The 27022-nt window shown below is 44.0% G+C and overlaps 1 protein-coding gene across 1 annotated transcript in view; it reads right to left on the minus strand.

Annotated features, from left to right (window-relative positions):
- The window catches only part of MCCC2 (methylcrotonyl-CoA carboxylase subunit 2), a 310005-nt gene that overhangs the window by 58037 nt on the left and 224946 nt on the right, over window positions 1-27022 (minus strand). The window contains exons 14-15 of the mRNA XM_069224200.1: window positions 8127-8283; window positions 7862-7976 (exon numbers count right to left, since the gene is read on the minus strand). Of these exons, the coding sequence (XP_069080301.1) occupies window positions 7862-7976; window positions 8127-8283 (272 nt within the window). The remainder of the gene's footprint in view (window positions 1-7861; window positions 7977-8126; window positions 8284-27022) is intronic.

The following is a 27022-nucleotide window of genomic DNA, read 5'->3' on the forward strand; positions in this document are numbered from 1 at the left end:
TCTGCCCCCCGGGGCCGGCTGAGCTACAGGCCAAACACCACAGGTAGGCACCTTGCAAAAAACACCTCTGTTTTCTGTGAAAAAATATGTTGTGTCCACGTTGTGTTTTGGGCCATTTCCTTTTGTGGGCGCTAGGCCTACCCACAGAAGTGATGTACCATTTTTATCGAGAGACTTAGGGGAACGCTGGGTGGAAGGAAATTTGTGGCTCCTCTCAGATTCCAGAACTTTCTGTCACCGAAATGAGAGGAAAAAGTGTTTTTTGGGCCAAATTTTGATGTTTGCAAAGGATTCTGGGTAACATAACCTGGTCAGAGCCCCGCAAGTCACCCCATCTTGGATTCCCCTGGGTTTCTAGTTTTCAAAAATGCACTGGTTTGCTAGGTTTCCTCAGGTGTCGGCTGAGCTACAGGCCAAAATCCACAGGTAGGCACTGCTTTTTATAAAAAAATGTGATGTGTCCACGTTGTGTTTTGGGCCCTTTCCTTTCGTGGGCGCTAGTCCTACCCACACAAGTGAGGTATCATTTTTATCGGGAGACTTGGGGGAACGCTGGGTAGAAGGAAATTTGTGGCTCCTCTCAGATTCCAAAACTTTCTGCCACAGAAATGTGAGTAACATGTGTATTTTTAGCCAAATTTTGAGGTTTGCAAAGGATTCTGGGTAACAGAACCTGGTCCGAGCCCCGCAAGTCACCCCTCCTTGGATTCCCCTAGGTCTCTAGTTTTCAGAAATGCACAGGTTTGGTAGGTTTCCCTAGGTGCCGGCTGAGCTAGAGGCCAAAATCTACAGGTAGGCACTTCGCAAAAAACACCTCTGTTTTTTTCCAAAATTTAGGATGTGTCCACGTTGCGCTTTGGGGTGTTTCCTGTCGCCGGCGCTAGGCCTACCCACGCAAGTGAGGTATCATTTTTATCGGGAGACTTGGGGGAACGCTGGGTGGAAGGAAATTTGTAGCTCCTCTCAGATTCCAGAACTTTCTGCCACAGAAATGTGAGGAACATGTGTTTTTTTAGCCAAATTTTGAGGTTTGCAAAGGATTCTGGGTAACAGAACCTGGTCCGAGCCACACAAGTCACCCCTCCTTGGATTCCCCTAGGTCTCTAGTTTCAGAAATGCACAGGTTTGGTAGGTTTCCCTAGGTGGCGGCTGAGCTAGAGGCCAAAATCTACAGGTAGTCACTTTGCTAAAAACAGCTCTGTTTTCTGTGATATGTCCACGTTGTGTTTTGGGGCATATCCTGTCGCGGGCGCTAGGCCTACCCACACAAGTGCAGTATCATTTTTATCGGGAGACGTGGGGGAACGCTGGGTGGAAGGAAATTTGTGGCTCCTCTCAGATTCCAGAACTTTCTGCCACAGAAATGTGAGGAACATGTGTTTTTTTAGCCAAATTTTGAGGTTTGCAAAGGATTCTGGGTAACAGAACCTGGTCCGAGCCCCGCAAGTCACCCCTCCTTGGATTCCCCTAGGTCTCTAGTTTTCAGAAATGCACAGGTTTGGTAGGTTTCCCTAGGTGGCGGCTGAGCTAGAGGCCAAAATCTACAGGTAGTCACTTTGCTAAAAACAGCTCTGTTTTCTGTGATGTGTCCACGTTGTGTTTTGGGGCATATCCTGTCGCGGGTGCTAGGCCTACCCACACAAGTGAGGTATCATTTTTATCGGGAGACTTGGGGGAACGCTGGGTAGAAGGAAATTTGTGGCTCCTCTCAGATTCCAAAACTTTCTGCCACAGAAATGTGAGTAACATGTGTATTTTTAGCCAAATTTTGAGGTTTGCAAAGGATTCTGGGTAACAGAACCTGGTCCGAGCCCCGCAAGTCACCCCTCCTTGGATTCCCCTAGGTCTCTAGTTTTCAGAAATGCACAGGTTTGGTAGGTTTCCCTAGGTGCCGGCTGAGCTAGAGGCCAAAATCTACAGGTAGGCACTTCGCAAAAAACACCTCTGTTTTTTTCCAAAATTTAGGATGTGTCCACGTTGCGCTTTGGGGTGTTTCCTGTCGCCGGCGCTAGGCCTACCCACGCAAGTGAGGTATCATTTTTATCGGGAGACTTGGGGGAACGCTGGGTGGAAGGAAATTTGTAGCTCCTCTCAGATTCCAGAACTTTCTGCCACAGAAATGTGAGGAACATGTGTTTTTTTAGCCAAATTTTGAGGTTTGCAAAGGATTCTGGGTAACAGAACCTGGTCCGAGCCACACAAGTCACCCCTCCTTGGATTCCCCTAGGTCTCTAGTTTTCAGAAATGCACAGGTTTGGTAGGTTTCCCTAGGTGGCGGCTGAGCTAGAGGCCAAAATCTACAGGTAGTCACTTTGCTAAAAACAGCTCTGTTTTCTGTGATATGTCCACGTTGTGTTTTGGGGCATATCCTGTCGCGGGCGCTAGGCCTACCCACACAAGTGCAGTATCATTTTTATCGGGAGACGTGGGGGAACGCTGGGTGGAAGGAAATTTGTGGCTCCTCTCAGATTCCAGAACTTTCTGCCACAGAAATGTGAGGAACATGTGTTTTTTTAGCCAAATTTTGAGGTTTGCAAAGGATTCTGGGTAACAGAACCTGGTCCGAGCCCCGCAAGTCACCCCTCCTTGGATTCCCCTAGGTCTCTAGTTTTCAGAAATGCACAGGTTTGGTAGGTTTCCCTAGGTGGCGGCTGAGCTAGAGGCCAAAATCTACAGGTAGTCACTTTGCTAAAAACAGCTCTGTTTTCTGTGATGTGTCCACGTTGTGTTTTGGGGCATATCCTGTCGCGGGTGCTAGGCCTACCCACACAAGTGAGGTATCATTTTTATCGGGAGACGTGGGGGAACGCTGGGTGGAAGGAAATTTGTGGCTCCTCTCAGATTCCAGAACTTTCTGCCACAGAAATGTGAGGAACATGTGTTTTTTTAGCCAAATTTTGAGGTTTGCGAAGGATTCTGGGTAACAGAACCTGGTCCGAGCCACACAAGTCACCCCTCCTTGGATTCCCCTAGGTCTCTAGTTTTCAGAAATGCACAGGTTTGGTAGGTTTCCCTAGGTGGCGGCTGAGCTAGAGGCCAAAATCTACAGGTAGTCACTTTGCTAAAAACAGCTCTGTTTTCTGTGATGTGTCCACGTTGTGTTTTGGGGCATATCCTGTCGCGGGTGCTAGGCCTACCCACACAAGTGAGGTACCATTTTTATCGGGAGACTTGGGGGAACCTAGATTAGCAAAACAAGTACTATTGCCCCTTGTCTTTCTCTACATTTTTTCCTTCCAAATATAGGAGTGTGTGTAAAAAAGACATCTATTTGAGAAATTCCCTGTAATTCACGTGCTACTATGGTCACCCCGGAATTCAGAGATGTGCAAATAACCACTGCTCCTCAACACCTTATCTTGTGCCCTTTTTGGAAATGCAAAGGTTTTCTTGATAGCAATTTTTTACTCCTTATATTTCAGCAAATGAATTGCTGTATACCCGGTATAGAATGAAAACGCACTGCAGGGTGCAGCTCATTTATTGGCTCTGGGTTCCTCGGGTTCTTGATGAACCTACAAACCCTATATATCCCCGCAACCAGAGGAGTCCAGCAGACGTAACGGTATATTGCTTTCGATAATCTGACATTGCAGGGAAAAGTTACAGAGTAAAACGTAGAGAAAAATTGATGGTTTTTTCACCTCAATTTCAATATTTTTCTTTTTCAGCTGTTATTTTCTGTAGGAAACCCTTGTAGGATCTACACAAATGACCCCTTGCTGAATTCAGAATTTTGTCTACTTTTCAGAAATGTTTAGGTTTCTGGGATCCAGCATTGGTTTCATGACCATTCCTGTCACTGACTGGAAGGAGGCTGAAAGCACAAAAAATTGCACAAATGGGGTATGCCCCAGTAAAATGCCAAAATTGTGTTGAAAAATTGGGTTTTCCGATTCAAGTCTGCCTGTTCCTGAAAGCTGGGAAGCTGCTGAGTTTAGCACCGCAAACCCTTTGTTGATGCCATTTTCAGGGGAAAAACCACAAGCCTTCTTCTGCAGCCACTTTTTCCAATTTTTTTGAAAAAAACGAAATTTTCACTGTATTTTGGCCAATTTCTTGGCCTCCTTCAGGGGAACCCACAAAGTCTGGGTACCTCTAGAATCCCTAGGATGTTGGAAAAAAAGGACGCAAATTTGGCTTGGTTAGCTTATGTGGACAAAAAGTTATGAGGGCCTAAGCGCGAACTGCCCCAAATAGGCAAAAAAAGGCCTGGCACAGGAGGGGGAAAAGGCCTGGCAGCGAAGGGGTTAAAGAAAATATTAGAGTGCATACGCCCCACAAATAATAAACTAGCAGTGCCACACAGTGATACAGAGGACAGAACAATAAATCCTAATAATTCTTTTAAACCATACAATAACTAAATGAAGCTGTGGTTCATAACAAGTTGACTTTTCTGATATTCGATAGTGTGCACATTTTAAAAACAGATTTGTACTGCAGGAATGTGTTGCATATGGTGCCATATCATGCTTACATATAACTTTTCATACGCAGAACATTTAAGTGTTAGTTGTATGCGTATAGTAAATTTAACGATACAGCATATTATAGTAATTATGGACAGCCCTAAATGGCTCATGGGGGCAAGGTATCACCTTTATTACTCTTGCACACTTTGGCCAATAATTTGTTCGATAGGTTTGACACGAGTATCTTCCTAAGCCCTTACTGTCTTCTTCATGTAACAGTATAGCGTTGGCTTTTGTCCTGTTACTGAGCTCGTATTACGGGCCTTTAAGTGGAGGGGGACAGGGGGCATTTACTGCGGCCTTTGACTTCATGGCAATAATGTGCTTCGCCAACAGAAGCGCCAGGTCCAGAAACCTGACTGCTCTTGCGGCCTGTTATTAATGTTTGCACATGTGTAGCTTGCATCCAATAGGCAGCTAGATCTGGGCACTCCCAAAGCATATGCCAAAAGCTAGCTCCATCCCGTGAACACCGCAGACACTTAGTTGTGGAAGTAGAGTACGTCTTATGAACCGTAATTTGAATACACTTAAAATGAAATTCAGACACTCAATGTCAGGGTACACTGTACATGTTCTTTTATTTGGGATAAATAATCACTTATATCCTTCTGTAGGGCCCTGTGTATCCAAGTAACAAGGTGTATCCCCTCTCCCATTTTGTAAACAGTTTGTACGTGTTCAAGGGCGGCCAGTTAATTATCTATAATAATCCAGTTTGTTTTAAGTGTATTAGTGAAGCCATCATGCTTTAGGAATTTCCCCCTAGGTAAACCAAAATTGCTCATCAAACGAGAGAAGCTGACCATTCTTGAATAAATCGCCATCTGTAAATATACATACTTAGGCCCAATGCTACAGGTTTTGAGAACTCTTGGAGAAATAGCTCAGACATACTGAACTTCTTCCTGTTTCTTGCATCTCACTGCTTTTGACTAGTGCAATCCGACCTTCTACAATTTAGGGAGCAAGATATCACGTTTATGATCATCGTACAACATATAAGCAGCTTACCCTGATGTATGATTTCAAGAGGGTATCCTATTTCAGCAGTGTTATTTCCAGCTAGCCAATGCACCAGCTACAGATGCCATATCATATAGTTCCTGGGGCACCCAAACCACTCTTGTCCATTTGGGCCTACAAGTTAGCCAGTGCAACTCCTCTCCTACCCTGTCCCCATATCAGTTCCCCCAACAGGTTGTCCAATTTCTTAATGATATTTGTGGGCACCAGCACTAGCAGGTTAACAAACTGATTGTACTAATATGTTTTAACATGAAATGATCAATTGCTTTTGTCTAATTAACTAGATGTGCTGCTGACAATCATCTTTGACAGCCTAGCTTTGCAAAGGTTTATTTTCACAATTTGGGTAATTCCAGTGAGGAAAGCTTAGTTGTTTAGCACGCTTCTTATTTTTTAAGAAAGTAACTTTAATCGCTTTTGATTGGCTGTGATACTCTGCAATGAGAACATGACCTGAAACTCAATGCAGACGAACCTTACATTCTCATATATTAATTTGACTAATCATAGCCGGGCAAGAAGGTAGCCCTTTACTGTTCGTTGGCTACAATGGATTTAAGGAAGTATTAACTGTTTGCAACACTGTTCAAACAACATTCGCCCATTTGTCATCACAAACGTAAGGTGGATGGTCTCACTCATAATACCCATAGTATTTAGTTAGTATCAAGCAGTTATTTCCTGCAGCTAAGATACATGTTTATTTATAATATGTGCGCACATTTTTTTTTTTTTAACAGTCACTGAATAGACAGTACGGCAATTTAAAAAATAATGGGACCATATGAACAAGGGCATTGTCAGTAGGCCTATTCAGGTATAACTGGACATTTGGGATATGTTAGATTTAGGGTGAACAGTCTCTGTTAATGCCGCAGAGCACCTTTAATGAGGTGCACCAGGAGCAAACGGGGGAGAGGGTCACCTATTACATATAATGCATGCCGATCTGTCTTTCACAGGCCAGGTGGGTCCCGACTTACACTTTAAAGGATGAATAGAAATCTCCCTGCAGGGCAGCAGCAGTGAATGATTGCACCTGCCTCAGAGAAACCCCACTGTCCCTCTCTTCAGAGGGCACACTGACTTTATGCCACCCTTTTTTTGACACAGCCAACGAACCTCATGATGGCCTTGTTGCCTCTCTGCCGCCATTAAAGTTACTGTGCAGGCACAGATGAAATGCGTTTCCCTCGTTTGAATGGGACAACACTCCCATGTAAATGAGGGAAAGCCCCCTTGAGGTAGAACTTGCACTATATGTGCGCTACCACTATCTTTATTACAAAAGGGACTGAACAAGTGTCTGCAGCCCATTCAGTAATACTACAATGCTCTGGGGCTGCAGGAAACAGAAGCACACAACCTTGCGCTCTGGGGCACTGTATGTAATGCAGCTCCAGGTGTTCAACGAGGTTTACAAACCTCAAATAAACCCACAAAAGAGGCCTTAACATGTGCCTGCGCGCTTACTGAAAGAATCTTCAAGGTTTGTGATTACATGTTGTCAAAACTAACCTTACACAATTGGACTAAACAAAACGTCCCACATGACCCCTCCCCTCTGCCACCTCCACTCTGGCTTTAAGGAAAACGTGATTTCAAGCCCAGGAGGTGAAGGGATCTCAAGCAATGGGAAAATATTTTGATTGCTGTGAGAAGGATTTTGATATCAATAACCCAAAAAGACTATGGTTTTGCCAATGAGACATTGACTAGTATAACAAGAAAAACATGCAGTTTTGAGGTTCCGAGAAATTTTGAGAACATTATTTATGCTTCCCAAAATTATAACTCACCTATGTGGGGATAATAACCGATGAAGGTGGTGTAAAAAGGCTAAAAACAAATTTCAAAAAGTTGTTGCCTTGGCCGAATACTCTTGGACTAGACCGCTAAAGCTAAAAACGGGACTTTCTGTGGGTTGATAAGTGATGAAATATCAGTTATGGTCAGCAGAGAGTGGTACCTTATGAAACAATGATGGACTACACCCCTACCAAGCAGAACCAAATAATTCTGGATGCCGCTGAAAGTTGTGCAAAGCTTTGTGGTGAAACGGGTCATGCATAGGCCATATACGCCGGTCGCTGTCTAAGCTATGTGTATACTGAAGAGAGCATTAAGTGCTATTGAAGGAAATTCAACAATAGATGACACTTATGACCAATATTATAAAGCCTGAAAAGTTGAACACTGCATAACATTGTAAAAAGGATGAACTGCTAAGCGATGCACTTGTGGCAATTTCCTGACTTCTGGATACTAGGAGTTAATTTTGGTGCTCCATGAACCTTGTACGATAATTGCCAAAGTAAAAAAAATAAGTACATAAAAAACAAATACAAATATTGTACCTGCTTTCCTTCTCGAAGTTTTTGGTCCTTGGTAATTGTCGCTAAAACAGTTGCAGCCTGTTCACCCCCCATCACTGAGATGCGTGCATTTGGCCACATGTACAAAAATCTTGGACTGCAAAGGCAAAGATTTTATGAAAATAAATCAAATTAAAATGAAAGTGTTCCTTACATTTGCCTGTCTACATGTTTAGCAAATGTTATAATGTAATTATAATAATTAGGGATAGTCTCAGTAATATTATGTGTTACAAAAGGTACTTACCCGTAAGCCCTTCCACACATCCCATAGTTTCCAGCACCATAGGAGCCACCTATAATTATTGTAATTTTTGGCACACTGGCACAAGATACTGCTGTCACCATCTTTGCACCATCCTTTGCTATTCCACCTGCCTCGTACTCACGACCGACCATGAAACCTGAAACAAACATACAATGAATCATTCAAAAGTAAATGAGGCACAATCCATACATACCACATTACACTGAATTGTAATTGATTCAGACACTGCATGCATATTTTGATGCTTAATGCCTAAAGCAGTCAAACTCCAAATCTCTAAATTTTTTAAAATTAGGCACTTAGGGCAATCCAGGATGAGGTGATGACTTGTGTGGCTCTCACCAAGTTGTGTTACCCAGAATCCGCTGCAAACCTCAAACGTTGACTAAATAACATATTTTCCTCACATTTCTGTAATGGAAAGTTCTGGAATCTGCACAGAGCCACAGACTTCCTTCCACCCAGCATTCTCCTACATCTTGTGATGAAAACGGTTACCTCACGTGTGTGGGTAGGCCTAGTCTCCAAAACACAACATGGATTATACCAATTTTTTCCACGCAAAACTGACCTGTTTTTTAAAGAGAGTTTTTAGGCCCTAACTCAGCCAGCACGTAGGGAAATCTAGCAAACCCGTACATTTTTAAAAACTAGATACCTAGGGAAATTCCGGGAGGGACGACTTTCATAGATCCAATGAGGTTTATTTTACCCACAATGTCCTGCAAACCTCAAACGTTGCCAGAAATCACTCATTTTCCTTACATTTCTGTGATGGAAACTTCGGGAATCCGCAGAAATCCACAAAATTCCTAATACCCTGCATTGACCCACTTGTGCCAATAAAAATGCTGCACCACTTGTATGGCTGGGCCAAGTAGGACAATGGTGGGTGGTAGTAGTTTTGTGGATTCCGAAAGTTTCCATCACAGAAATGTAAGGAAAGTGAGTGAGTTCAGGCAAAGTTTGAGGTTGCAGGAAATTGTGGGTAAGAAAATGGTGGGGAATGAATTGGAAGCACACCACACTGGACTCCTCTCAGAACTGTCTGGGTCTAGTAGGTTTTTCTAGGTAGCAGCCTACCTAAGCCCAAAAAGCGCAGCTGTTCACCATTGCAAGTGGGATGATACTGGAAGTTGGCCAAACTCTCCTGGCCTAATCTGTAAAACAAGACCCAACAAAATCAAGTATCCTCTTGCTTGCCATTGGGGTGAACTGGTTTAGTCTGCAGGGGAGCAGATTTTTGAGGGGGTGGAGGAATGGCCATGCCCATGCTGGGCAGCCCACACTGGTACAAAAAAAAAAAACAAAAGGAAGTATTCCCTGGTGCCTAGTGGGCTTTCTGCCCCACCAGGAAGGGGGTGAAAAGGTGGGGTAATTGAACCAACGGATACAAATAAAAAAAGTAATCCCTGGCGTCCATTGGGCTTTCTAACATCCCCTCCCTATTTTATGGGGGGGGCATGGCCTTGCCCATGCTGGGTAAACACCACTGAAACTGGTTTCCAGTAGGCTCCCCCCCTCTCCCCCCACACTGGGGCCAGATGGGGGTAACTGTCCCCATTTACCTTCCCCAGGGGGTGGAGGGGTATAGGGGAGGCTGGGGCAGAAAGACTTTTCCCATTTCTGTTTTGGGATGCTCATTGTGGGGAAGCTCCCTACTCCTCTTATTTAAAACAAAATCCGTGGTGTCTGGGGGACAGATATGTGGTAATAACCCCTATCTGCACCATGGGGGGCAGAAATACTGTTCCCATTTGTGTCTGGAGGGTGGGAGCATAGGCAAAATATAGTGGGCTTTCTGCCCCCTGGAGGGCAGATCGGGGGTAATAATCCCAGGGGATTTGGGGGGGGGGGGGGAGAAAGACTTTTGTTATTTGTGTCTTTTTGTCTTGGGGATGAGGGCATTAGCATGCCTATTTTGGGCAGCCCCAACCCTCTTTTATAAAGAAAAAGATACATGGTGTCTGGTAGGCTAATATCTCCCAGATGTCCCCAGGGGGGCACAAAGGCTGTTACTATTTGTGTCGGGGGCATTGGCATGTCCTCTTTTGTAAAGTTTAAAAAAAAAAAAACTGTTTTCTAGTGGGCTTTTAGCCCTCTCTGGGGAGCAGATCAGAGGTAACAACCCCCATATGCCTCCAAGGGAGGTCAGAAAGACTTATTAGTGTTTAGGGGGAGGAGCCACTGGCAGGCCCATTTTGGGTAGCCCCCACTCTTTGTAATATAAAAAAATAATCCCTGGTGCCTAGTGGGCTTTCTGCCCCCACGGGGAGGGGGCAGCTTGGGGGACATCTATGCCCAATAAGCCCAATAGGCATGTGCTTGGCTCGGGAGGGCTGCAAATTGGGGGCATCTATGCCCAATAAGCATGTGCTTGGCTCCAGTCATACTGTGAGTGACAAACGTATCAATTATCGGTCTACCACCCTCCTCCAGAATTCTGCTACTTTAGGACATTCCCATGCCAGATGATCCACAGGGTCTCTACTACGCTTGGGGCAGTAGCTCAGGGCAGCACCATTTATTTGGTGCAACATTGTGCAACATTGCTGGTGCCATATACGCTCTGTGAACATAATTTAAGTGTAATAGTCTAAACCTGGTGTTGTTGGACACTTCTTTGATTAACAGTAATGTTTGCTTCCACTGCGCATCTGTCAAGCGCTGATAACAGTCTGTCTCCCATTTTGTGCGAGCGTGCAGTGGGTGTTTATGTGTGTTATCTCTAATAGCTACGCATAGTCAGGTGATACTACCCTGGCCACTGTCTGCTTGCACCAGCAGCAAAGTGGCGGGTTTCACCAAGAGTGCCCTCGTGTCTCCCCACAGTTTGCGCATTGTATCCTATATAGCACAGTATTTTAGGCATTGCCCCATACCGACCCCGGGTTGTGTCCTTACCGACTCGAAGAAGGACATTGCATCCATCTCCCATATGTCAGCTAGTGTGAGGCAGCCCCGCCTGAGGTGGCTCCTCCGCAATGGTGGAGGACCATCTTCCCACTGGCTAAGAGCCAGCAGCTGGAAAATAAAACAATATGTTATTATCGTTTTATTTTTCAGCTGCTGGCTGAGCCAGCATGTGTAGGGAGGGGCGGGGCTGGGCAAGGGGAGGGGGGAGGAGTAGTGGAGTGCACTTAAAAGTGTGCATGTCAGTTTGGCCAGCCGTCTTAGCCCAGCCAAACTGACATGTGCACTTCGTTTTCTCCAACCCAGCTATGTTGCACAGCCGGGTTTGAGAAACTGCACAGGCTCCCATGCACTGTCTGAGCGGCAGATCAGTCCAGTCAGACCAATCCTGGCTGTGCTCTCATGCTACATATAGGATGAGAGCACCATCAGGATTGCATGGGGAGCGTGTGCTGGTGTCCCAGGGACTGCTGGGACACTATCAGGCACTGGAGAGAAGAGGAGAGAGGCGGCTGCAAGCGTCAGGACAGGTACGTTTTTTTTTTTTTTTAAATAATATTTCTCCCATCCCCCAGCCCTCACCTTGAGATTTGTGGTGGCTGCCGCTGAGCCCCCCTCTTCCAATCTGTCATATTCATGTTTCGTTCTAGGTGATAAACCTCCAGAAGGGTTTACGTTGTCAAATCTGCTCTCTGTGGGTTGTGTTTTCCCCACCATCTGCAGTAACTGTTAGGAGTTGCAACATGTCTTTTTACCATAAGTGGGCCATCGGTTAGGGCTTGTGGTGGATCAAAAAGTTTAGCGGGTAAGTTCTCGTCATCTAAGTGTCCCTGCAGTAGGGCACCATCTATGCCTGTGCCAGCTCCAAACCATCCAGCTACAAGCTGTAGCTGTGAGGTTAGGTAGTAAGCTTCAATATCAGGGACCCTCAGGTCTCCAACTTCATATACACAGGCGAGTGTGTTAATCATTATTCTGCTTCTCTTCCTTCCCCAAACTAGTGTGTTCACTAAAGAGAGCAGATGCTTAATGTATCTTGGGTAATTAAACAAAATGAGGCGTAACCCAGTAACCCCTGGACCTGGGTAAGTAAATGCAAAACAGAAAATAATTGTCCTCAAGGGGGAAGTGTATGCCTTGACTCCCACGGCATTAGCTCAGGCACTTATTCAAAAAACCTTTCTTTGACTAAATGTGGTTTTCTTAAGTTAATTCATACCATTTATTGATTAATTCCAAAAATAACATGTCAATTAAAAACTGATTTAGGTGCTCCTGTAGTGATGGCGCAGTTAAAATGAGTAAAGTGATATATATAGTGCCGAAGTGTTATATACAATATAAACAAAAATGTGGTTAGAAAGATCAGTGATCTTCCAAAAGACCCTTTCAATCCAGGTTTCTTGAAGTAACTGTTTTTTAACTCAATAATCCACATCAAACTATATCTGTTGATGTTTGGACCCAACATATAAGCACAAATCAAAAATAGGTCATCATCAGGACTGCTATTATTTTAGACAGTAGCACCCACTAGTCTTATAATTTTCAACATGAATTTCTTTCAATTGTTTCTTATTCGCAGCTATTCATGAGCAGATATGGCTGTTTCTCCAATATTTATTTTTGTGTTTCAACAAGGTGAAATAATCCATGTAGAAGACTGTGATCGATAAATGATTCCTCTATCTTCAATTGTTTAGTGTCTATTCAGATTAAACAATATTTATGGTCGTATTTCAGCAAAGTCAAATAATTCATGTAGAATGCTGGGATCGATGAACGATTCCTCTATTCCTTTATCGTCATTTATTTAGTACCTCCCCGGATTAACTTTTTTTGGCGAGACCGAGCACGCCAACTTGCTGAATTAACTTAAGAAAATCACATTTAGTCAAAGAAAAGAAAAGTTTTTTTAATAAGTGCCTGAGTTAATGGCGTGGGAGTTGAGGCATACACTTCCCCCTTGGGGGCAATTATTTTCTGTTTTGTTTTTTTAAATGCATCTTGGGGCCATCTCGTACAGACTGCATTGAAAGAGATACAGTCTGCATATTACAGAGATACAGACATCTCGTTCGTACTGTCATCTTGGTTATCGCTATTCTTCCAGCCATCAACAATGGCAGAGAGGTCAGACATCTACAGATCCCTCGACTCCTCGTATTAGTCTATTATTGTTCAGGGCATGCTAATCCTGCTCTCAGATATTGAAAGGCCTCTGTTTCCCATAGTATCTCCAGTTGGGGCACGTAGAGTCAATAGAGCATGTGGAACCTTCGATAAGCCAGCAATAGGGTAAATTAATGATTTCTGCTTGTTTAATCGCAAGCCAGACTGATGACCAACGCTGTAACGTATATCAAGAAGGTGTTGGAGCACCTCTTTAAGTAAAGGAGCATGTAGACAGCGTACAGCAATACCAAATGCTCCCTTACTCGCACAAGTATAAGGAGGACCTGAGTTGGCAAGCTAGCGGTTCAGTCAACACTGCATAAAGTAGTGGAGACAAGGGCAACCCATTCCACGTTCCAAGGCCCATTCCTCTGAATGTATCCCATTTGTCTTTAGACTGGGATGGTGTTTAGCAGTTTGGTCAACGCTAAATACTTCAGACCAAAGTTCATGGTTTCTAGTGCTGCGAATAAGTAATGCCACGAAACCGTGTCAAAAGCTTTTTCTGTGTCTGACACATACCATCTGTTCTTCTTCTAGTTGTGTCTCCCTCATAATGTGTTATAGTCTCCTGACGCTAAGCACTGTGCGCCACCATCAGCATGAAGCTGCACTGGTCTGCGTGCATGAGGGTACCAACAATTTGTGTGAGACTCCGCAAGAACTTTCCCCAGTATCTTGTTCTCCCTATTCAATAGTGAGAGTGAACAGTACACCCTACAGTGTAGAGGATTCTTTCCTTGCTTTGGAATAACTATTATTGCTGCCTCGCTGGTCTAGCGCGTCAGTGTCCTCAATCGTAATGCCTCCCAGTAAACTTGCAAAAAGAACAAGTGATGGCCGGAATGCTGAACAATGTCGAACATTCACCCCCAGTACAGAGATCTGTGCCTAAATCCATTGTTTTTTTGCCACCCATGCCATTCCAGGTTGGACCCAGCCATATGCAAATCAGTCTTGACCCTGTTTGTCATGGGACTAGTCCAGCCCGAACTGCCAAGCCAGATCCTCCCTGGACCGGAAACAAGCATCCTAGGACCGGTTTCAGGGTATCACCCTTCATCAGCCAAGCTAGCTTGATTCCAGTGACATGGGAAGCAAGGGACCCACGTCTGGGCATTTCTATCTATCGCCATCAAGTCCACTTTCTGCTCGAGTGAGGTCCTTGTCTCCTGAACCACCCACAGCATGTCCAACAAGGTGGGAGCTGATCCATTTTGCTCACCACTAACTTCAGGCGTCCCTTGCAGCAGTGTTTGGGCAAACTTATTTATGTGGGTCTGGGCCGCCCCCTTATTGCCTTTGGCTTTCATCATGTTGGTTCTCCCCCACACAAATGCTGTCACATATTGATTGGTGTAGGGAGGAGGGGTTCCACCAATCCGGAAATTTTTAATAGGCCCTAGAATGGGAGAGTTGATGGGCGTTCCACCGGTGCTCAGCCCACAGCCTCAGGCACCTCACCAGTCGGAGGCTTCCCATGGGAGGCACCTGAGCCAGGCACCATTGCAGCAGGCGAGGTCCTCACCAGCCCACCAACTGACACTGTAGCTGGCACCAGAGTGGGTCTTCTCTCTCAGATGATTCTCCACGCTTCCAGCACCCTCACTGCAGGAGCGCTTGCCACTGCCCTTGGGGGGGTGGAGGGTAGTGGGTGCATGCCGCACAAGTCAGGCTCCCAGAGTAGGATCCACTGGGGGTTTTCTGTTTATGCCCGCCAGGTGGGCAAAAAGCAAGTCTGGGAGCACAGCACACCCTCAGCACTCCAGCACTCCAGGAATCAGTACATTCCTCAGACCCAGTGCTCCTGCTCCTCTCTCCCTCCAGCCAGGATCCGAGACGCGCAGGCAGTCCCCCCCACTACCCCCCCCCCCTTCAGCTGGTACCGTGGTTTAATTGACAAATTATACATATCTGTTATCAGCATAATTGTGTTGATGTACAGGGTAAAGATTTGCCATCATAACATCATTCAGAAAGGTTCAAAATTATTTGACATCCAGTTTGTGGACCTATGTTTGGTGCCACAAATGCAGGTGTCAGTGTGCAAATTGCTTCTGATAATCACCCAAACTCTTGCTCTTACTTCACGGCGATCTACAGGAAGAGGTTTCTCCAACAAGAAAAGTATTTTCGCAGTTGTAAAACACATTTGTTGGCTGGACTTTCCTGAACAGCACCAATCACCTCATCAGGACAAAACCTGATAGATAAACAATGAAGGAATTCACCCAAGCCCACCTCGCTACCCATTGGAACCTCACACGAATAAATACTACAGAAATGATTAACCCATCAATGATGTTGAATGTTACACCCCAACCCTTCAGTTGTTCATGTAGCAAAACTGTGCCTATTAACAATGCTCCAAAACAGGCCTCTGTCCCTTAAATGGCATGCTTGGACTAAATCCTTCCAAATCTTCTCTTTCATCTCCCGCCTCCTATTTATTAGCACAAGCTTATAATGGGTCCTGGCTTCAGTCAATTTTCCGCTGTCTCTGGGCAGTAAATCTAACTCCCTGCACAGACCTTTGCTTGCAGCAATACATGATTTATCAAACAACTCATTCCTACGCTTATAAGATGATCGACCAGCAGTGTTAACAATAACTCTGAAAGAGTTATTCAGTGTGGCCATAACCTCTGCGGGCAAGGGATTTTCCATCAACAACGTCCCCAGGATTAAATTAAAGTAAATTTTCACCAAAGTTTCAAAAGACTGAGGGACGTCAACAAGGTGCCAACTCACCCATAAACCCTGATCCTTAAGCTGCAAGGCCCTGGGACCCATAGCAACAGGGGGATATCGACCAGCTGGAAGTTCAAAAGTTACTGATAGATGGTTATGCTCACTACACTCCAACTGTCTGCACCCCACCCTGCCGGACATACTCGCTCATGGCTGGTGACACAAACACATAATCAATAGTGGTGCTAGCCCCCCTGCCCACAAAAGTAGGGGCCTGCCCACCAGGATTCTGCAACAATTCAGCAGTATTAATCAAATCCAAACTTAAAAGAGCAATAATTAAGGTCCCACCTCTGATTCCAGGACCGATCAATGGTTAAAAAACAATCCTTTCTATCAAATTGATTTCACAGGGTAGACTAAGAACCAATTTTGGCATTAATATCTCCTGCAATAATAATATGGAATTTATTTGAAATAGACTTCATTCTTATTTTCAGAGCGGTCAGCGCTGAATATAAAACCTGAATTTGACACCCTCGCTTCCACACCGCATTACAACAATTATTGGGAAAAACTACTCATACAATTAAAATAAACTGGTAATTGCAACTGATTTGGTAATCTCTATAGACCTTAGAAATACAGACAAGGGTCACCAGCCCTTCCTTAGGCCGTTGGCCAGGGACACGTAAAACAGGAATCGTAAACCTCAGAATGCCATACCACTCAACCTCCCCTGTGAAGTCTTTTGGAGCAAAACAAAATCAGATGCAGCAATATACCCCAACCATGTATCATCCTGAGGTTTAGAGTCATAATCTGCAATATTCCACCAAATAAGATGTGACAAAGGCGAAGATTCGTTCTTAGAACATAGATCAGAAACAATGTGCAATTCAGGACCATTTGAGGCAACTGGGTGAGACACATCATAAGGTGAGATCCTAGCACATCTCATACATCAATCATGGTCCTCTAGGCCAGACAGAACAGAGAATCTAAGTAAAGGCTGAACACCACGAAGCCTAGGTGCCACACAAGAGGACAAAGTTTCCCACTGGGGCGTTGGCCTATAAACAAAACCCAGGGGAACCATCCTAATTGAATCAGTTGTAGGACAATTAGGCACACTATTGGAAATCAAACAATGGACCAGCCTTGTGTACCGGAAGTTTACGACAATACAGTCACCTTTCAAATTTTTTGCAGACGAACCCACCCACTCAACCCTTCTTACAAAGAAAATATCCTCCAAGTCTCTTGGATAAAAGTCACAGTGTTTGCCCAGCCAATAACCAACCCTGTTATGTAGCTATGCTGTAGACTCTCGTACTCCTGATAGTAACCGGGTCACATTGGTAAGGACAGCAACATAGGGAGCACACTCGGGTTGAAGATTAACTTGGGAATGGGGCTGTATTTGGTCAATAACAGATATGGCTGCCTGCTGGTCGCCCTGTTTGGCCTTAACAATAACAGGATTGTTTGTGTTTACATTTGACAAAACCACAGTAGCAAATTGTCGAGAGGTACCAGAAACAGGACTGACTGACACCAGGAATCATTTGGCTAGGCAGCACCTCCCTGGAGGCTCAGGCAGTGGGCAGTGAGACCCCATTTACTGTAGACGAGCCAGAAGAACAGTTGGCAGAAGAGGATTCAGGTTCACGGACATGTCCCGGGCTGTCCCCCAATCTGGCAACCAGCAACGAAATTGACACTTCCAGGGAACAAAGTTTATCTTTCAACGGAGCCAGGTAAGACTTCACCAAGTCCCTGATCTGGTCCAAAAGAGTTCCCATATGGGGCACATAATCCTGGTCTTCAGAAGTGGCCCCATGCACACGCATTGGAGCGGTCGGAACAACATTAGATCCCTCTGGGCCAACAGACTCTGCTAGCTTATTACAGTTTATTTTAGCTGGACGTTTCCTTTTTACTGGAGAGCTTCCAGAACTGGGAGGCATGTTAGACAAGTTGGAAATATTGGCCGTACAGCATTCAGACACCACACCAAGCTAGGCATTCACATCTACAGTTAAGGGTCCTAGAAAAATCTCCCTGAGATAAATTAACAGAAGACTCTGCAACAACAACTACACTGCAAGGACTATCAACGTCAAAGGGGGCTCTTTGGCGGGTGTTGAGCTGAGGGGAGAGCCTCCTCTCTGCCAAAGCAATCTCTTTGGATACCAGCTCTAGCCAGAAAAGAATCAAGAGTGGGACTAAGAGGCTCCCTACTGGTCGCTGGCTGATCCCTATTTCCTTGCTGCTTTCTTTTACCTATCCCAACAAACCATAGCTCCAAAAGCCCAAATGAAAGAAACATATCCGGCTATACAGAAACAAAATACACTCACCCCACAGCCCTGTCCAAGGATGAAAAATAACTTCCAAGGGGGGGCCCAGTGCAGCCTTGGACAGGCGTGGACAGGCGCAGACTGGTCCGCTCTCAGCCTAGTGTTGGCCTGGGCCGCGCCCAGGCATGCCCCGTGCTACAGGAAAGCACGAATGAAGAAATAGACAGGGACCTCCTGGCGTCTGTGTGTGACTGGTAGCTGGCTGGAGGGCTGCTGGAGCCGGTAGTCCTCAGCACCAGGCCCTCTTCAAGCAAACAGTAACCCGGCCTGATCTTAATCTAGCAATAAAGTAGCAGATTCCAGTTGAATTATGCAGTAGTATGCATGGATTACGTAATAATATGGATAGAAACTTATGATTTTTGGAGATTTCTAATTGAGACATCTCATGACTTCCGAGAATTATAAAAACATCAGAGCTTTTCTAAATTGGTGCTTTGAAGTCAATGGTGTGCATATTTCTGATGTGTTACTAAATGTATGTAACTGGGCCATTGTGTGTAAATTTATGCCTTGTGTGATAACATGATGCAGTCTTCGTGAACCAGTGCGGTCTCCTACACAGACACACAACAGATTACAATTTCTGTTCCATTTGAACTGTACAACGTTCTGTTATTGTTTGCCAAAAAGTCTATGCAGCCTGCCAGTAAGACAATATGTAAACACTGCAAATGAAATCTAGGGTTTCAAACACCAGGTTCCTAATTAATTCATGCTTGTAATGCAGGACCCTGAGCAGTGTATATTACTTTGCAGATTAAACTTACTTGGGAAATATGATTAGATTTATGATGTATAGGTACCACATTTGCCTGTGACAAGCTGGAACAGAAAGAAACGCATTGGACAATTTCAACTTCTGGATGTTCTTCAGCATAATAGATAGAGGAAGAAAAACATACCAACATCTTTTTACCTACATTTGTCTTCCTCTTAATCAGTCTTGCCAAATTGAAATGTAGCGGTCTGGCTCCACAGCAACCTTTCACTGTGCATCGCTCATAAACCAGCTGATCATGCAACTAGCATCTTTTCCAACAGATAAGCCTCACACAATTCCTGTCTTTTCATCTTGAGGCCTCTTTGGTCAGGTTTTGAATCTCTTGGGGAACAACTATGCCAATTCTGTTTATCTCAGTCTTTCAGACTACCCTGAACAGCAAGCTTCAAACCATTCAAGACAAAATAGAAAAGCTCATTTTCAATCTAAGAACATATGATCCCATAAGAAAGCCCCATGTTCTACTCAAAGGACTCGTCACATCGTCACAACAATGGCTGTGTACCAAGATCACATAACACCCAAGCTGAGCAACACAGATATTCAAACCACAGGCGCCTGGAAGTTTCAAGATTCATCATCGAGAGACAAGTTGTCTAAGAGTTACATTTTTACCACCAGGATTACTGAACTGTTTACCTGTGGCCCCTGTGATGAATACAAATACAAATTCAAATTAAAGAAAACCCCTCAAGACCTCTTCCTTTAGTTAACCCTCCTTCTTTCATTTATCTTGCCTCACTTCCTTTGCTCTTATCCACCCATTCTTTTGCCTTTCACCTTCTCCTCCTGGTATGTGCATTACAAAAGACAAACAAATAAATACACCTGGTTTAGCTCATTTTGTATAAAGTTAATGGCAAGAACGGAGGCTCATATTATGCTTTCTCTTTTCTTGTTTATTTAAATAGCAGCGCAGTCAAAACTTCAAATCCCAAAAGGCTAAGAACAGTAGCCAATGGGAAATGAAACGTAGTTCCAAGTAGCCCACCAATCAGTAACCAATGCACCCTCCTAGTAGTTATCTTGTCTGCGAACAGCCCTCTTTTCTTGCTGCTCGCGGTCAAGATATGTACTTTTCATACATTATCCTAATATTTCAGTCGCATCGTTTTTACTGCGTTTTATTTGTGTGTATTTTCAATAAAGCGTTGTTTCTCCACGCGCGCTCGTCTCATTCGGCTTGTAGCCGCACGCTCAGTAGTTTGCCTTTTGCGCTTTGCTTGCGCTCCCCACAACTGTCTCGCAACGTTCTCAACTCACGTCGCAATTTTAGGACGACGGTTAAGGAGAGCGCTGCATTTTCTTCTTACCTGCCATTACGGAGCGTTTGCCTACATTTCTGCTCCTGTTTCTACATCCTTCGCCAGCACTCAAGGCTGCTTCTTCCCCCTCGGGGAGTTTTTCCTGGCTCCGGTTCAGGTCACTTCCTTTCTTCCCCCACCCATAGGCGGAGTTTTGCTCCTTCTGCCTGCAAGTTGAGATTTTAACCCTTCCTGTGGCGTTTATAAGCTAGTGTTTTTACTGTCCCATATTTTCTACGGAGATTGATAGTTCCCCAATGGCAGACAATTTAAATGAGGAAGAGGAATTTGTCAAGGACAATTTGAATGACTTTATTCAAGTATCGGTTGAACAGGCAGTTTCTTCCTCTACGAATAAATTATCAAATCTAGAAAATCAGTGTTTAACCTAGTATCCAAGACGATTTTGGCCCAGTCCGTGGGGGATAGCAGAAAGCGCCCTCTCCCCAAAAATTCCTCAAAAGTGGCGCTGTTGGTTGGTGAGAATTCCTCACAACAGACGGAGAACGGGGCTCCTCACAGGCCTCCCTTAAGGGAGAGGATTACTAATATCAAATCGTCTTTCAAATGTTCTAAGAAGTCCAAACATATTTCATCACCTATAATAATATCTAAGATATTGGACACTGATGACGAGTTGGGTGATACAGCCTCAGATGCTGATAAGTCAGATGAGGACAACGATGATCCTTTTAACGCTCCTCGCCGAAAAAGTTCAAACCCTCAACTTAAGTCACTTCTAATTCTGTCACAATTTCTGACTCTCAAGGAGTTCCTATGTTTGATCCAAACAAAATCCATCACCCTCACTCAACTGAATGGTTTCTAGCAGAACATGTTGGAGAGTATGTTGCCTCACGTCTGTGCCCTCCTCTGGACAAACAGACTAGAGCAAAATTACGTTCTGAATGTCCTCGTCCATCTCTTCATTCCAAAATTTCACTAACTCCAACAATTGACCCTTCCCTACTTACTTTTTTCACCAAATTTGGCAAAGCTCCACGCAAAGGAGTGGATAAAGCATGGCCCCCTTGCCAAGACAAACTTTTGGATGTGGTGGGCCCATTAACATGCATTTTTGACTTTGTGGAATCGGCTAGGTTAGAACATGCCTCTGTTAACCCAAATTAATTGTCTTTATGGGTCCAACGTGCTGTCTGCCTGTTAAGCAACGCTAATGCCGCTATAATGCACGAGCGCAGGAAGGGGCTCCTTCTAAAACTTGATCCCAAGCTAGTAAACCTGGCTGTCTCTGATCCGGGTATCAAAGCGGAAGGTATGCTCTTGGAGGCTCCTTTATTAAGGAGCTTAGCAAGTACGTAGCCACTTTTGCGTCTCTGGATAAAGCACAGCAGTCTTCAAGGAAGATGCTTTCTGGTTGGGTTTTTGCCAGGGCCGGCAGAGGTAGGAACCGCTTTGCCGGCCGCTCATACAACACCCAAGGTTCCCATGCCGCTTACCAATCCTTGTACCAGGAATATAGACCCCAATTCTACCCACAGAGAAGCCGTGGATTTCGTGGCAGAGACAACAGAGGTTCCAAATATACCTCCCAAGCAGGTGAGTCACCCTTCTGGCCTTCCTATTTTAGGAGGTCGTCTAAAACTTTTTCTTCCAAAATGGCAGGTTATAACTGTAGATCCATGGGTTTTGAACACAGTTCGGAGTTATGTTATAGAGCTCTATTCAGAACATTTTCAAGCAACGCTCCCTCATCCTCTACAGTTTTCTGCAGAAACGACAAATTTAATTTCGCTGGAGGTCCAAGCTCTGCTTCAAAAACAAGCTATTGTTCCTTGTTCTCTAGACCCTTCTGGTTTTCTCAGTTCTGTGTTCCTTGTTCAGAAGAAACACAATAAGATGCACCCAGTGATTAACTTAAAACATTTCAATCACTTCGTTGTTTACCAACACTTCAAGATGGAGAATATTTCACACCTCAGAGATTCTCTCTTACAGGGAGATTGGATGGTTTGTTTGGATCTTCAAGATGCATATCTCACTGTGTCCCTTCATCCCCAATCCAGAAAGAGCCTACAATTCCAATGGCTAAACCAGATTTTTCATTTTTCCTGTCTTCCTTTCGGCCTATCTTCCGCTCCATGGTGTTTTACGAAACTCATGAAACCGGTTGTAGCTTATTTCAGAGCACAGGGGGTCAGACTGATCATTTACTTAGACGAAATTCTGATCATGAACCAGAATCTTTCCTCCCTCCAATCTCAGATCCAATTAATTTGCTCTCTCCTCTCAGGCCTTGGGTTCATCATCAACCTGGAAAAGTCTGCCTCAATTCCAGTGCAGCAAATAGAATTTCTAGGCTTCCTTTTAGACTCCGTCTCCGCTACTCTTCATTTACCCTCTGCAAAAGTAAAATCTATCGAATCAGAAATACTTCAGATTTTGCGCTCCGTTTTCTCTCAGAACTTTAGCAAGAATAGTCGGGCTTCTCTCCTCTTCCATTCAGGCTATTTTTCAAGAGCCCCTTCATTATCGAGCTCTTCAAACACTTAAAATTCGGCATCTTCAGAAAGGTCTCGCCTATTCAGATGTCATTTCCCTAGATCAAGAATCTCATATAGAGTTGCAATGGTGGCTAGAACATTTGGACGCCTGGAACGGAATAACAATTTTTTGCATCAGCCCCAGATCTTGTATTGGAATCGGATGCAAGTCGTTCGAGTTGGGGTGCCCGGTGTGGCCCGATTTCGACTGGAGGTACATGGTCACAAGAGGAGTCCAGGTTGTACATCAATTGTTTAGAAATGCTTGCCGGCTCCTTTGCGATCAAAAGCCTAGCAAAAGACAGAGTCTCTTGTTCTATTCTCCTCAGGATGGACAACATTTCAGCGGTCCGTTATATCAACCACTTGGGAGGCACGAAGTCCAAACCCTTGGCGGATTTGGTGATATTTGGGGATTTTTGTCTCCAAAAAAGAATCTCAGTACGTGCAGAGTATTTACCGGGCGATCTAAACGCTGTAGGAGATTGGCACTAACGTAATTTCCAAGACTCGAGCGACTGGAAACTCCATCCTGACATATTCAACTCTATTCATCGCAAGTGGGGTCCCATCAAAATAGATCTCTTTGCTTCCCGTCTCAATGCCCAACTTCCTAAATTTTTCAGTTGGCGCCCAGATCCATTGGCCTTAGCATCCGATGCTTTTTCTCAAGACTGGTCAACCTCTTTCAATTACACTTTCCCTCCATTTATTATGATAAGCAGACTATTGGGCCAAGTCAGACGCCAAGGAGCTGTTCTGGTTCTCATAGCCCCTTTCTGGCAATCTCAGGTGTGGTTCCCCACTCTTCTGGAATTCGCGGTAGAACCCCTGTTTCTTCTTCCTTCTTTCCCTCACCTTCTCTCCAATCCTCAAGGTCTTCTACACAACCTGATTACCGACAATCTTCTAACTCTCTCAGCCTGGAAAATTTTGGGGATCCCATTCAGTCCCGTTTATTTCGGAAGAAGCTTCAAACTTCATTAACCTATCATGGGCTCCAGGAACTAAAAAAGCATACAGATCCGCATGGTCCTTATGGGATAGCTGGTGCATGGGAAAACATCTTGATTCCTTTTCAGCGGATGTATCCCCTATAGTCAACTTTCTGGCCGCAGAAGCTAGCAAAGGTAAATCTTATTGCACCATTAACCTATATAGATCTGCTATTTCCTCTTCTCATCCTTACATCAACGGAAAACCAGCGGGAGAACACCCTTTAATCTGCCTGCTTTTAAAGGGAGTACAATTTTGTAATCCTTTACCGAAGTATAGTTCTGTGTGGGATGTTAATCTAGTAATAAACCTTTTTTTGTCATGGCCTGATAAAACAGTTCTTTCACTAAAAGGTTGTCTGCAAAACTTGCTATGTTGTTATGCCCGGTTTCTATAAAACGTCTTTCAGATGTCAAAGCACTCGATGTTACCACTTGCCAATTTGCTCCTTCAGGTGTTCTATTTTCCGTCCATAGACGTACCAAAACTAATTTGTCTACAGTGTTTTATCCATATTTCTCTGACCATCCTAAGTTATGTGTAGGCCAGTGTTTAAAGATTTATGAACAAAAGACAGTCGATTTGAGATCGTCCTCAGCATCCCAACTCCTCATTTCTTCTAAGAAACCATTAAAGCCTGTTTCTTAACCCACTTAACCCAACAAGCAAGGGTAGGAGATGTCCTTGGCGGGCATTGATACCTCCTCTTTTGGAGCTCATTCGTCCAGAGGAGCTATGGCTTCTAAGGCATTTTGGGCTGGTTCTCATCTGGAGGACATTCTCAATTCGGCTGACTGGTCTAATGATAATGTTTTCAAGGCATTTTATTGCAAACCTGTTCAACATGCTTCTTTAACTGTGATTAATTCGCTTTAAACAAGCATAATATGAGCCTCCGTTCTTGCCATAAAATGTAGATTTTCCTAGTAACTTATGAAGGAAATTCTTAACTTTATTAAAGACACGGAGGCAAGTATTATCCCACCTCACTGTATTTACATCTGTTTTCTCCCTCCCTAAGAGCATCATCTACCACGACACAACCTTCATCTCAAGGATAATATTACTCTTTGTTTCCAGAGTCGGAGCGATACGTCTTCCTCTGACTGCCTCCTCAAACCTGTTCCGGAGTCTGTTGATGTCTTGCAAAGTCTTCATCAAGTTGTGAACTTTAACCAAGGACTTTTTTCAGTTTTAATGTCTTGTTGTATCATCTTATCTATTGTTCCTATGTATTTTACCTTTTGATCTCTCGCACAAGAAAAGAGGGCTGGTCGCGGACAAGATAACTACTAGGAGGGTGTATTGGTTACTGATTGGTGGGCTACTTGGAACTACGTTTCGTTTCCCATTGGCTACTGTTCTTAGCCTTTTGGGATTTGTAGTTTTGACTGCGCTACTATTTAAATAAACAAGAACAGAGAAAGCATAATACTCGCCTCCGTGTAATTAATAAAATTAAGAATTTCCTTCATAAGTTACTAGGAAAATCTACATTAGAGCACCTGTTAATATCCCTGAATATACCAAGAGGTACGAGGACTAGCTGGATATATGAGCTTCCTATCATGAACTAATGGATGAGTCCATAATCTCAAATGCTTTGGATTCATTCATTGCGGAGTGAAAAGGAGCAGAGTATGCTAGAAACTTTCAGTTCAGCTGGCTTTTTCCTAAACGGGTTTGTCATCTTCTCAATACAAATATCCTCTACAACAATTTACCATACCGGGCCTACTTATAGACACTTGCCCTTCCACCAAGGTGCTAAGGTCAGAAAAAATGTTAAAAGTTCCCCAAAATAACTGCCTAAAGATCATCTTTTTGCCCCCCCACAGTGCCTGGAGCATCTCCTGGTCCCTCTCAGCTTTTAAGAAAGTCATAAAGGAACAGTTTATCGACTTCTTTAAAACCCAGAATTCTGGGTAACAATCCCTTTCTGTATGTCAAATTAGGCATTCACATTTGCCATTCATCACAAATTATTCCTACAGGCAAACAGGTGTGCAGAGATACTAAATGATGTATCTACTCACCCGCTTATCACTGACAATGCTGTAATGCCTCTGAACTGATTATTGAATCTTAGTTAAGCGACAGCTTGCTCGCATGACCATTAACTACATCCCATAGAGGCTAGTACATATTAGGCTGTCTACAAAGCACTGCCATTTCTACATTTCGTGAGGATGGTAGACGTGATTCTAAGCAGAACGAATTATACAATTCAACTCCCTTTACAGACTTCATAGAGCTTTGTTTAATACGACTATTTATGTATTAGTCTCAGCCGGAGGGCCATATAAAAAAACAATAAAAGTTCCATATTGTAAAGAGACTAGTAACTAAAAAAAAATTGTTTTTTTTTTAAAAGATAAAAACACAAAAGTTTAATCAAATTGAATTTGAATGCAAATTAATTAGAAATATTGTTGCGCTATTCTGTCGCTTCAAATACTTTTTAATTCTCACTGTTTTTGAAATATCGATTGCGCCGTGTAAATCACTTTTTTTTTTAAATATATAATGGCACTCGCAAATTGTCGGCTTGGCAAACACTTACCAGCACTCTGGGTAGACCTATTACATATGCTCTATGGCACAGTGTGGTGTTATCAGGGGCAGGGCACCGAACACAGAGGCAGCGCTCTAGTGTTAGAGGTATCCACACTAATTAGTGGCATAAAAGCATGGCTGCAGCGCAGATGCGCTAATATAGTCGGCCTTAGGATGTAATCGACATCGTTCTGGGGGGAATTTTAAACTAACAAGCTATTAGTTGAATTTAAACTGTGAATCAAACTGAATTTGAACGGCAATTTATAATTTAATGGAAAGATTTTTGCTCTATTCTGTCACTTCAAATACGTTTCAATTCTTACTGTTTTTAATGTAGCGCTAGTGCCATCTAAATCACTTTATTGAAAACATACTCACACTTGCAAAATGATGGCTTAGCAAACACTTACCAGCACTCTGGTTAGCATTATTACACCCGCTCTATGGCGCGGTGTGGTAAGATCAGGGGCCTGGGCACTAAACACAGAGGCAGCGCTCTAGTGTTTTAGGCGCCCACACTGTTAGTGCCATTTAACTATGGCAGAAGTGCAAACACACGAAGGGCAAGCCCCTCTGTGCCTGTCCG

Source organism: Pleurodeles waltl, chromosome 1_1, assembly GCF_031143425.1.
Source record: "Pleurodeles waltl isolate 20211129_DDA chromosome 1_1, aPleWal1.hap1.20221129, whole genome shotgun sequence".
In the NCBI taxonomy this organism is placed as follows: domain Eukaryota; kingdom Metazoa; phylum Chordata; class Amphibia; order Caudata; family Salamandridae; genus Pleurodeles; species Pleurodeles waltl.